At 37.4% G+C, this 12941-nt stretch overlaps 1 protein-coding gene across 1 annotated transcript; it reads right to left on the minus strand.

The window, feature by feature from the left end:
- Positions 1-10235: 10235 nt before the first annotated feature.
- SOSTDC1 (sclerostin domain containing 1) lies at positions 10236-11555 on the minus strand (the record flags this gene model as incomplete). Its single annotated transcript, XM_010155471.1, has 1 exon — positions 10236-11555. A coding segment is annotated over one exon (416 nt), but the record flags the coding sequence as incomplete, so codon positions are not given.
- Between the last annotated feature and the right edge of the window lie 1386 nt (positions 11556-12941).

A 12941-nucleotide genomic window follows, 5' to 3' on the forward strand; every position in this document is an offset into this window, starting at 1 on the left:
CATGAGTTAAGAAAATAGGGATTTTTGGCTTTACATCTTTTTAATATTTATTTGATAGTAACATACAATGAAATGCAGTGGCATTTTGTGAATACATAATTTACTTTGGTTCCATTCCATTTTGCATTTTTTATTGAATCAGTCTAATAATTTGGTTACTGTGCATATATGTTCATGCTCATATATAAACATTTAAAGTGGGGTAAAAGGTAAATTCACATATATTGGGAGAACAATTTTACATGGTTTTTAATTGGATGAAGAAGGACAGAGGCAACATTTTTGCCTCAAAGCAAGCGAAGAGCAGGCTAATCCATCATTTCTTTGCAGGGGTATAACATCTGAAACCACAGTTGTAGTTTGCAATTATGCAGTAAATATGCCAATCATACATTTGAAAAGAAAAGTTGTGGGTTTTTTTTTTCTTTTTTTATTGAAGAAGGAAGATATGTAAAATTCAGAATCAAATTACAGAAGTGAAATTCACCTGAAAATTTAACTGCTGGGAAAAAAAATTCATCTGTTTCTATGACTGAGACTCATAATAGTGTTTCCAGAGAACATTAAATTATTGGATTGGTAGAAATCATACTGAAAGGTTTATTGAAAAATGAGTAAAAGATTAAATTCTTAATTTAATATTGCATTTGAGTCTTCTGTAGATGGGTGTAAATTAACTGAGAAATTGTCTGTCCCTTTTTCAAAGTAATTTCTAAGCTCTTGATGCATATTTTTTTATACAGGCAAAATAAAATTTATTTACCTTTTCTTGACCAGCAGCAAGGTTCACCATTGTGCTTTTAAAGGGAGATGCATGCAATTGAGGAACATTTTTCAAATTAAAGTGAACTGTAAAAGCAAAATTACAAAAAAAAAACCCCAATACTTCTTTCCATGGAAGTGAAGATCTATAAAAGACATCAATCATAAAGCTAAAAATATTTAAAATCTGAGAGCCCTTCTTGCAGCTCACATGGTATCTGCAGCATTCTGAGCAGCGATGGAGCCTTTTAGCCAGAACCTTGTGTTTGCAAGGTTGTATTTCACTACGTTTATCCAGATACATGTTATTACTGAAGTGGTGGTAAGCCATAAAATGAACAGCCAGATGTAAGTAAGCAAGTGGAATGTCAGTTCTCTTTAAGGAGTTTTTCTGTACAAGTAGGATAGCAGCCTTGGCTTTCTTTAAGTCACCGCTAACTGCCTCTAATTGTTGAAGTCACTGTTTAAAGAGACAGACACAGGTTCTTTGCTTATCTAGAGAGATTAGAAAGTCCCCCCAAAGACAGTAATTCAGGTTTTATCTTATATGTCTGTTGCTGTTTGTAGCAGTTTACACAAGGTCTCAAAGTCTTAGGCTTCATCATCATTTCCACATCTATATCTGAAAAAAAAATTGAGAAAGCATAGGGTAGGAGAAAGCATAGGGTAGGTCTGGGTAGGCATTTTGTTTCCACCTATTTTGTTTCAGTTCTGATTGATCACTAGAAAAAATAATCGTGTGACAGTTTTATGCTCTTCACAACCTTGTTGCCTGCAACTGAGACCTAATTGACCCTCCTCGTAAGTCCTTTTGAACTGACTGACATCTTCACTGTCTCAGTCTTTGTTGCACAGCAACTGCCTCAGAGTATTTGCTCTGTGGTGACAGTGGTTCCCAAGTCAGTATCATGTCATAGGGAACATATAGCTTGAGGCAGTACAATAGGTAGTGGAATGTTGAAAAAGGTAGAACTATTTTCCCTCCCTAATTAACACCTTTGAGGAAACCTTATCTTATTTCATATTAGCATATTTTTATGTTTGCATTTTTACAGACATGATTGCAAAGAGCTATTTTTTGCTCTGAGATTCTTTGATGAAAGAATAGATATGTGTGGAATACTTAAATGAAGCATTGTGCTATTGATTTGCTCCTAATGCTATGTGGAACGGAGATCAAAATAGCTTGTATTCAGCAAGGGAGTTATGCACATGCATAGCTTAAATGATGTAAATAGTTGACTATCGAATATCAAAGAGTGCTTACATGCTTAATATGCAGTGTACATAGAATCACCTATAGATCAGATCCCTGAGGGGAATTCTAAGTGCTGTTGCCTTCATACACAGTTCCGCAAAATATTTCTGATTTAAGGTTTTGATTTTTGACAAAATGGTGTAATGAGCTATAAAATTTAGTTAATGAGGTAGGAGTGTTCCATGATTTTTAGTTAGTTAATAGTTGAAGCATAAAGAAATAGGAAATGTGGTCTATGAACACAATGGAGTATTTTCATATTTGCATGTCATTGTCGGTAAGTGTTGAAAAACGTATGTTGAGTTTCACCTGTTGTATCGTGTGTTTTCTGTCACACCTTTGGCATTGTTTTACATGGTTCTGGTAGATAAATTTCTTCTAGCGTGTATGAATACTTGATACCCAGAGGAAGGGTCTTGCTTATATTCTGTGTAAAGACTAGAGAAAAAATTGACAGAAATTCATTTGATGTTTGACACACATTTTAAAGCTTCCCCCTAAAGTGTTATATTCACCCTGGAGTGTTTATCTATTCTCTACTCAATGATACTTTAGGCCATTTCTCTGGGGTATGGGAGGTTAGTTCAAAAGCTAATGAGTATTTTGTTTACACAAGGTAAAAGAATTTTAAGATAGGAGAATTACCCCATAGCATCTAATCCAGTAATTTCTGAGAGTAAAGTAAGAGTCCTTGACTGCCAGAGTTTTTGTGAAATTGAGAAAAGACTTGAAAAAAGTCGTCTGCTCTGGGGAGTGCTTCGGCCTGTCTGCTCAGCTTTAACATCACTATTTGTTGTGCTGGTTTATAGGAGTTGTGTTTTAGGGTGTTTGGCTGTCAAAGTACATCATATGGTGACCCTAACAAAGATTAAGACTTGGAAGTTGAGGGATGGAAATCCCAGAGGCTGCTTTCCACTGTCACTGTGACTTAACAGCTGGCACCAGTCATTAAGATAGTGCCTGATCACCTCAATTAAAACAAAACAAAACAAAACAACAACAACAAAAAAGTTTAATTATTTCTTTTGTGACTGGAAGAACACTTACCTCTGAGGGAAGACTAATGGTAGTTTCCTTTTCCCAAAACCCTTCAAAGCAGAGATACTCTCTAAACTGGTTAAATATGTGGTATAAAGCCACAGATGCCAATGATACAGAATGATGTAGTGAAACGTTAGAGAATACTTATGAACTGAAGTTAGATTTGGAATAGACTTGGGTTTTCACTGCTCTGAGTCTTTGCTTTAACTTTGGTACGGGGATATTACCGTGCCATGTTCTATTGCTTTACTGTGTTCTGTGTTATCTCCATGGAATGTTTGTGGAGGAGTGTGAAACAATTCACCAAATTTAAAGTGATGCAGAGAATCAAATAACATCAATGAAACTGTACAGATTTGTTATGAATAAGAGTACAAGCTTTACTATTTATTACTACACTGAAAGTGTTGCTTCTGCATCTCTTGTCACGTTAACAATGGCCCTTACTCTTAGAATGCCAGGTATGTTATTCATTAGTCCCATGTCTGAAGAACATAGGTGAACTCAGTTTGCTGGAGTTTATATAGGAGGGATTCCATCCGCGTACGTTTTTACTTAACAAATAAAGACTGATCCTAGCTGTACTGTCAGGGACTGGAATTGCAGCAGGTGAGAGAAGACACTGTCCAACACAAAATGGGACTTTGTCTTCATTTTGAATTTGTATGGTACACATTAGATAAAACAATCATGTGGAGCTGGTTCATTTTTCTCCTCTTATGAATTTTTAGTCTTGTAATCTCTTTGTCAGTTTGTAAAGGAAGTGCCTTAAAATGCAGCCTGCACTGTGGAAAGGTTTGTAAATATTTTTTCTCTTTCTGAACAGTTGCCTTATAGTGAGCAAAACCTGCAGAATGATAGACCCTAAATCAGTAGACTTGTCCTAATCCTTTGCCTCATCCTTTTCTGGCTTGTCCAGTTTTAGCATGAACATGTGAGATTGGAAAGGGTCAGTTTTTTGATCCTGTTCAGTTTTTAAAAAGATCAAGGTTACAGATTTTTCCCAACAGCAGCAGTGTGGCTACCTGTCATCCAACAATTACATAGAGACACAGCCTGCTTAACATATACCACTGAGCAACCATCAAAGGTTAACCATTTTCCAACATACTAATCTAGCTGGATGCAAACCAACTGCTTAATGAAAAATGCTCTGTATCCTGTTACTGTTTTTCTGAGTACTGCAGTCCAACTCATCTTACATTAACAATTCGTCCTGACACTTACCTGTGCCAGTACACTTGTGTTTCCACATACATTGTTTGCTTCAGTACAGAACACTTCAGAAAATGGATGAAGTAATGCATCCTTTTTTTTTTTTTTTGGTGTTGGAAGAGAATTGTGGGACGAGTAATCTAACTGCTGGAAAGAAAAGAGCTTGGGACACCTTGGGAAAGAGGATTTAGAATTTGCTAGAGGCAGAAGTTTCAAAGTGGAGGGCAGAAGCAGGCGGGTTTGCAAGGAGCTTCACTGTTTGAGTAGATAAAGAGTACCAGAAAATACTGTGCTCTTAAGTGAAGATTCAGACAGTGGCTTGAATAGTCTGTCTAATGAGGATTTTTGTGGAAGAAGTATGCAAAAATGTATTTAATTAAGCTAATACAAATGGAAATCCATCTTAATGCTTACTTTATTCTTGGCAAAGGATGTTGCAAACATTTTCTTCTGGCAGAAGTGTCAAGATTACAAAAAGTTAAAAAGAAAATACGGGAAAATAGTTGCAGAGTACCTGAAAGAGATTTTATGGACAACTCCCTACCTATATTCTTAATGGTCTTGTTCACAAATCAGATTACTCTAATTTTATCAAGGTAACATTGAGAGGGAATCAACTGGTAGATTTTATGTAGGTTGTAAGCAGGATTTTAAGCCAAATACTTCAACAAGGAAGTCCAGGTTGTGGTAGACTGATAGCTTTCTAAGAAACCTGTATATGAACCTTTTCAGTTCAGGCAGCATTTTTTTCTCCTCAGAAAGAGGAGACGGTGGTCACGCGCCAGAAGCTATAACCAACGTAGTGAAACATGAGTTTCTGAAGATAGCAGATTATAAAGTCTTCTTGCCTCACCCTGGTTCTGCATGGAATGTGTGGATGGTACAGACACACTGTGCTGTTCATTCTCCCCTTTGCATGGGAAGAGAAGACACAGAGGCAGTCAGAAGTGGTTATCTACCATGTAAATTTAGACTTGGCAGTCCATTGAATCTCAAGGGTAGCATGTGCATTGGCTAACGTTTGGCTTGGCAATCTGCAGACAGAACAAGTCTTTTGAAGTCTCATGAATAGTTGATGATCAGAAGAAAGTGAAGGACGTGGAGCACATACTGTCCTCCACATGTCATTTTGTTCCATTTTTTTGATCCGTTTTCTCTTCTTTTTCCTTTTCTAGGCACATCCAGGTTCAGATATTTCAATATCTGAAAAGATGCAGTGCAGTGATACAACTTGTTCCACACTGCTATAAGCTCTTCTGGCTATCTTCCTAAAAATTGCAATAAAGATGTACAAAAGCAAAGGTTTCAGCAAGCTTTTTCTGGGGGGGAGGGGGGGGGAAAAAGAGATATATCTTTGCTAAAACCAAAATTTTTGCAGCTTTACATTTTAGAAAATCTCAGACCTCTGTTCTCCATCCCAGCTCAATAGCCATAGGGAATCTAAAAGAGCTTTCTCCAACCCATCCCAAAAATAAATGAATAAATAAATAAATAAATAATAATAATCTAACAAACAACAGATGTTTAAACTTGCTTCAGCTGCAATTAAAACAAATTCTTTGTGCTAGAGAGTCTGTTTTAAAGCTCTTCATAGTCACTCTATTTCTCGGTGCAGTTCTTGTGGTAGGGCTAGACAAGCACTTTTCTCCTTAGGCTCTCTCCCTCAACTCTCCACTCTTTCTTATAAAAGAACTTGAATGAACGTGCCAGGTTAGCCCTCCTTTAGCCCGCCAAAACGTCGGGCTTCACAGACTACTTTAATGCTTTTACTGACTTTCTTTGCAGTTTCCTCACCAAATCACTTCTCACTGGGGCTAACAGAACAAATCAAATGTGGAACTCCTAGGTCAAGTCAGAGCATGACTTTTCCTCTCAGTAGTCAAAATTATAAAAATTATGCATCCAGTCATTCTAAAAAGAGATTTAAAATATTTCTGTATCAAAAAGCAAGTGTGCTGTAGCAAGTATAGTGCAAAACCACTAAGGGTTTAAACAGTGAAACAATAATACACTCTTGTGCAACTACTAAAATAGCACATGGGACAAGAAAGAGACAAAGCATTCAACAAAGCATTTTTAGGTGTTTTAATATTTTTTACTTAAGTAGATGGTAAAAAAGATCACTCGCTGACAGTGGTTGTCTTTGGGGTTTAGTAAACAGAACTATATTACTGTTGCAGCGTATTCTGCTTTAGGCCTCTTTTACACGGAGCCGAATTTTATTATTTTCCTTTACACTGATGAAGTACCGTATTCCCCAAACAGCCCTATTAAAGTCAGTGGTTCTGATTTTCATTTATATTAAGACCTCCTTTGTATTTCTTTACAAATACATGTATAGAGGCATTAAGAATGCCTAAACTTCAGCTAGGTAACGCAACACTACCTCATTCACTATAAAGTGTGGTCAAACCAAAGTAAGTTAAGAAAAAACAAACTCCCAAAACAGAGTTAAGGTCCAGTGTTTGTAGAGATTTTTCTCAGGAGTTAGTAGACACCAGTTATTTTCATGGCATGTAGTTTAATGAGCGTTAATTAAGAATGAACAGTATTTTCTTGTCATGGAAGTACTGAGGAAAGTAGATGTTTGAATATTAACTCAGTGGTTTGCAGTATCACCTGTAAATCATACTTTTCTAGTGTGTCAGTCTGCGTAACTCATACAGTGAGTGAGCTGAAAGGTTGGATGTCTTTCAGAAAGATGCATGGGCAGGCTTTTTGTTGTGGGGGCGACGTTCAGGCAAAATTAACAAATCCAGTAACAGAATGTCTGCTTAACTCATAAATCTCTAGAGAATTTTCAGTTTAGCCTGCAGCGATGTTTATATGTATGTCAATGAACTTAAAATCAAAGCCCCTTGCCTCGCCTACAGGAAAGGAAATGCATCATGAGAATAGGATACCTTCCAACTCTAAGGATTCCTTATAATTTTCCACTGAACACCTCCAGGCTAATACTGTAGCAACAAGACTTTCAGAGTGGAATGTGTTGAACAGTCCTTTCTTGATTAATGCTGTACTTCTTCAGGAAGGATGTAAAGGTCAAGGTTAGGAGGGCTACAGTGATTTACTAGCAGAAATCTGTTCGGTATTTTGAAGGGTGTTATTCAAATGTCTGCTTTATTTCCAAACAAATGACTGAACTTGGATTGGGTAGTTTTGATTCGAAGGCTGCTGGAAAGGAGAGTAGCAGATTTGTTACTGTTACTAAAAAAAAAGAATAAATAAACTTCTCAAAGGGCCTTTCTAGTTTAGACTGCAAAAGTCAGGCCCTTCTGACTTCTGCAGCTGATAATGTCTTAATGACACATGCTGTCTACCACTGCCTCTACGAAATGTGCCTCTGAGTGCTACCGTGCTGTCGAAACAATCAGCATCTGGCTAAGTTTCTTTTAGTGATGTCTAAAGGAAAATTGATTTCCATTCATTATAAAACACTTTACCCCTTAGCTGGAGGCAGTTTTCATCAGCTCCAAAGTAGTGAAACAATGATGGCAGATAAACAGATTATTTCTAATTTATTCATTTTTAGCTTTCTAAAGAAGCAAATATGAGAACTTATAAAATTATTCTATTATTTTAAGATGTTTGAAACACTGTTTCAGAAGACCCTGGATCTGCACATACAATAGGATATTACTGAGAAAGAGAACTTCCCTGTATATATTTTAGTGTAATGAATCTAGACTGTTTAGTGGTCTGATTTGAGTAAAAACTTAGCCGATCTGCCTCTACATTGTACTTTTTCAGAAAAATTATATGCTGCTCATAGTTATTTGGCTTAATATTTCAGGTGAAAACTAAGAAAATTCTAGCACGTTTGTCTTTCCTTTTTAACTCTGAAACCCCAACCCTAACTCCTTAGAATCTTAAACATAAGAAGATGTGTCATATTTAAACTTACTTCAATTTAAACTGTACTTTTTTTTTCATTGCATCTTTGAGAAACTTTGGCAAGATTCTTCACTGTGGATGCAAGAGGAATGGCCCATATCCTACCTGCTGCAACTTTACATGTTAGAGACTCTCCATATAGAAAAAAACTACTTGGATGTACTTGTATAATGCCTTCTGTGTGGATCCCTAGATACACCCCTGTGAGTTTACATGTAACAGGATGAAACAGAAGGCAGATTGTACAGGCCAGGTTGAACCATTGAGAGCTAGGAGATGAGTCAGAGAGAGCAACATTAGTCCTTAAAAAAATTTGAGATTAACATATTTCTAACAGTGTTTTCTGGTAGATCTCCCCCACAACAGCCCACAGTCATGGCCAAAGAAGAAACCATAGCTAACTCAGGTGGCACCTCAAAGTTAAGTCACTGCTGATGGACACAGCCCCTGCTGGCTTCCTTCATGTTCACTCAAATACACCAGGCTTAGAGATGGGCCCCAAGCTCTTTCTGTAGGATGTCCAGCAAAATTTCATGAAGTCATCTTAATAGAAATGTGTCAGATTATTCACCCTCGGGTAGTTCTGCGTGAAAAGACAAACTCGAAGTTACTATCTCTATTACTGAACTCTTATTAAATGTGCGTATTGTTCCTGGAGTCAAACATCACTGAGCATAGAAGTGTCATGAGCAAGATGTGTGGTTTTTTCATCATTCTTATTTCTGAGAGTCAAACACAAAATGGGCAGGGCAACTTTACTGATGTGTAGTAACTTGGCTTTGAAAATAATTTGGTTACATTAGGTCCATTATCTCAATCTTTTGTGCTTTATCATCTTGAAGAAGGAGCTGGAGAACAATTTAAAAATTGATATATTTTTGGCATTTGGAAATGATCTTTCCCTCATAAAATGGATTGAATGAGGGCATAATGTCTGTTAAAATAAAAAACCAGGGTATCTGTAGGTCTGCTGGATTGATATGCCTAGGAGCAACATCATGTCACCTCTCTTCCTGCTAACTTCTTTATTCATCCTCTATCCTCTTAGGTTAAAAGAGGCACCTTTAGGATCAGAGAATTTAAGTATAAATGGTCTCTGACATCATCATTCTGATATTTTCACGATCACAGGGCTAAACTTGAAACAACTAGGTCATTAATGCATTTTTTTGACTGTAGCACCATGTACATCACTTAAAATTTTTATATATATATATATGTATCTTCCTTAAATATAGCAGATTTTAAAGAGAATTCTTGAAAGTAGCTTTGAGGGAAAATAATTAAACTTTGTCAATAAAATCTAGGATTCAGTAAGTCAAGCAGTAGCAGTGACTTTCAAACAGTTCTACGTTAATGACCAAGGAAGATGAAGCTGCCAAGAACTTCATGATGAATCTTTTGGAATTAAAATGCAAAATGGAATGAGATAAAGAGAAGGTCAAAGAGAGCTTTTGTGAGACCTTATCAGGCAAGACTTTCATTACTCTCTTCTTGTGTAATCTTTTCTTTGGCTGCAAATGGGTTGTAAAAATTAATTATTTAAGAACAGCAGAATCCTGTGATGAAATCTTACCCATAGTATTCCAATATCATTTGAAAGATTAAGAAGAGGTGATTCATGGACTCATGTTGAAAGGTAGATTGCTTACTGTATATTTCCTGATACATTCTGTAAGAATTTGTGGATAATATGCAGGACTTTATTGGCTCTGTGGGAAAGATGAAACTGCATGTTACCTTTACCATTAGTCTTTGACTTCATCATTAGTAATGAAAGGAAAAAAAATTGTGGTATCTTAGTAGCTTGTAAAACCTCCCAAATATATACTTCTGTAATGTACAACTTGAGAACTGTTAAGTAAGAACCTGGCTTGGACCATTAATAATCACCATCTGTAAGTGGCCATATAAATTTTTTTACATCCAAAAAGTATCCAAAGAAAGATTGTTTTAATGTTAAATATCATGGATAGATTTTTTTAACCAAATTCTCACACTTTTAAAGATCAAATGTTGTGACTGATTAAATGTGCATTTCAGTACATAGAGTCAGACAATACAGTTTTTTAGCAGTGTTTATTTTTGTAAAAAAAAACCAAACAGCGAATGTGGAAGGAAGTCATCATATCTGTCTTTTGATTGCACACTTTTAAACAAAAATAATACAGAAAGGAGAATGAAAAAAAAACCCAAACAATTTTTATGTTGCTACTTCAAAATAACACCTAAGTCTATGAATGTTCAAAATGAAAATATATATACCAAGAATGCTAAAATGTCTATTTTACATTATCTACAAAATGTATGTTCTAATCCAGCCACAAATCATAGGAAAATACTTTGATACATGACAAAAGCTATAAACATAAGAACATTTTGGAGGGAAATAACATACACAAAAGCTTATTAAATAATTACAACAACAAATAAATAGTTTGTTCAGCTTGACTTTTTGATTGCTGCCATGCATATTTTAATTTTTGGTATACTGAGATAAGAGAAAGGTCAGCATGCAAGGCATTTTTTTAGAATTAATCTGAAAGCAGATACTAGGTGTTGTATTTTTAAGCTGTTGTCAGAAGTTCATAAAACATGATATAGAAGGCAACAGACATGATAACTGTTCTCAAGAAAACACAACATCTTTTTACAAAATAGACTTCAGTGAATATTCATGGCAAATTTTCTTTGCCTCCGTGACTGGAGAAAATGTAAAAGTTTATAGTGTGGGTTTGGAAGGCTTGTGTTACTCCCCATCTTGAGCATTTGGAAAATCACCCAAAAGGTCCATATGCTGAGAATGCCCCTTTTGATTTTGGTCAAAGCAATAAGCATGTGGTGTCAACTGAGAACACAGCAATGGCAGACTTGTCTTTGAGCAGTCAGAACGGTAAAGCAAATGGTTACAGGTGAGTTCAGTTTTGGCAGGAGGAGAGGGAGATTAGAGAGGAGGAAAGGTCTGACTTCTAACTTGTACTGTGTTTGCTGGATTTACTGGCTCTTTTCCTCTCTTTGTGATGCTGAATGGGTTTTGCTTGAGAGGTTCCCTCGAAGTTGTGGCTGGACTCATTGTGCTGTCTGGTGTATCGCTTGCACTTGCAGGCCGTGACCACAGTTATTTTGTAGGTTCTTATACTTCCATCCTGGCACTGAAGCTGGATCCTCTGGGTGCGAGTTTTGTCATTGACACATCTCCACTCTTGCGAGCTCCGCCTGCTCCAGTACTTGGTTCCATAACCTCCTCCAATCCAGTTGGGGAGCAGTGGCAAAGGGAGGCATTCGCCAGCACACACCAGCTCCTTCAGTGGATTGATGCTGGTGCACTGGCCATCTGAAATGTACTTGGTGGATCTCAGTTCCCGACAGCCAACTTGAACACGATCTGCAGAATGCACAGAAAAGTAAACACTGAGATTCAGCACGGAGAGATTTCCTTAACCAGTCACTTTCACGTTAACAAGCTATGTTTTGCAGAAGTTAAAGTAGGCTGCAATCTTTACAGGACATCTCTTTACTGTTGTGTCCCCCAACACAAGGGCCTCAAGCGCTGATAGTATCTCTGGGTGTTACCACAGCATAAAGAAATCTTAATGGTATACACTTCAGCAGTTGTGGTAGAAGAGGCAATTTTATTCTCTATCCTTCTTCTCAGGGACATACCTTTTAGAAGAGAAAAAATGCCCCAAGGGAAGAATTGCTTCCTGCCTGTTCTCAGTCTAGGGAGTCTGCTCTGTGATGTTTACAACAATTATGTTGGATCATTAGCAAGGGGGAAAATAGTGCTCTGGAAACTGTTTATGTGCTTTTAAATGAATTTTAAATAGTGTGTTTCTTCTCCTTCCATGGTTACAACAGACTGAGTCTCCCATGGGTGCTGCTGCTCTGAGCACAGATACTGCAGAAGCAGTAAGAGCTTAAGTTACCAGGCAATGGTGTTCTGCATGCAAAGTTTGAATGATTAGCAGTAACCTTTGCAGAGTGGTGGTTTTGCCCTCAGGGTAACACCATCTTTGTACCTGTAGTAGTCTTTATATTATATGTAACATAGAGGATCCTGCAGATTCTGTCAGGCAACTGACAGAATCAACATGCAGAGCTTCTCGTACAGGCATGTTTGTACCTGCCTGTATGTGCAGCTCTGCACCCTGCAATAAACACAACTGTTTATTTCAGTAATTACACTTTGAAATAAACGCCCACAGTGCGCTTAATTTTAATAAGCAATCTTTACTGGCTATGCTCTCCCTCTTTCTGAAGGACAATTACGGAGCAGATTCTACACACAATGCAATTAACTAACGCCTTTAAAATAGAAGTAATTACTAGAAACATGTTAGAGTGAATCATAAAGGGCTTTGAAGGTACATCTACATATCACAGCTACAGGCTGCTTCTGTTTCTACTTGGATTTTTGGAAGCAAGTTCTGACCAGAGGGACCGAGTTAAGATTACTTCACCCTGTCCCCTGTGTCTCAGATGGGCAGTCGGAGGGACTGCGTATCTGCAGGCTGATCGGGGGGACTCTGCGGGGCTGTTCTCCCCCCCATGCAGGAAAGACTCAAGCTTGCCTTCCTGCAGCTGCCCTCAGGAATGTACCTGGAAGCAGCCGGTCACAGATTTGAGTTTGTCTGTTCTTAGGTCTTTCCTGGCTCAGCTTTTCTCCAGTGACAGCTCACTGGCGATGAATACCGACTGGGCTGCGCCTGTAATCTCTTAATGATGAGATGTTTCCTGTGCACTTAAACCCTCCGCATTCATAGCAGCTGAC

The sequence above is a fragment of the Eurypyga helias genome, unplaced genomic scaffold, assembly GCF_000690775.1.
Source record: "Eurypyga helias isolate BGI_N326 unplaced genomic scaffold, ASM69077v1 scaffold37197, whole genome shotgun sequence".
NCBI classification, from domain to species: domain Eukaryota; kingdom Metazoa; phylum Chordata; class Aves; order Eurypygiformes; family Eurypygidae; genus Eurypyga; species Eurypyga helias.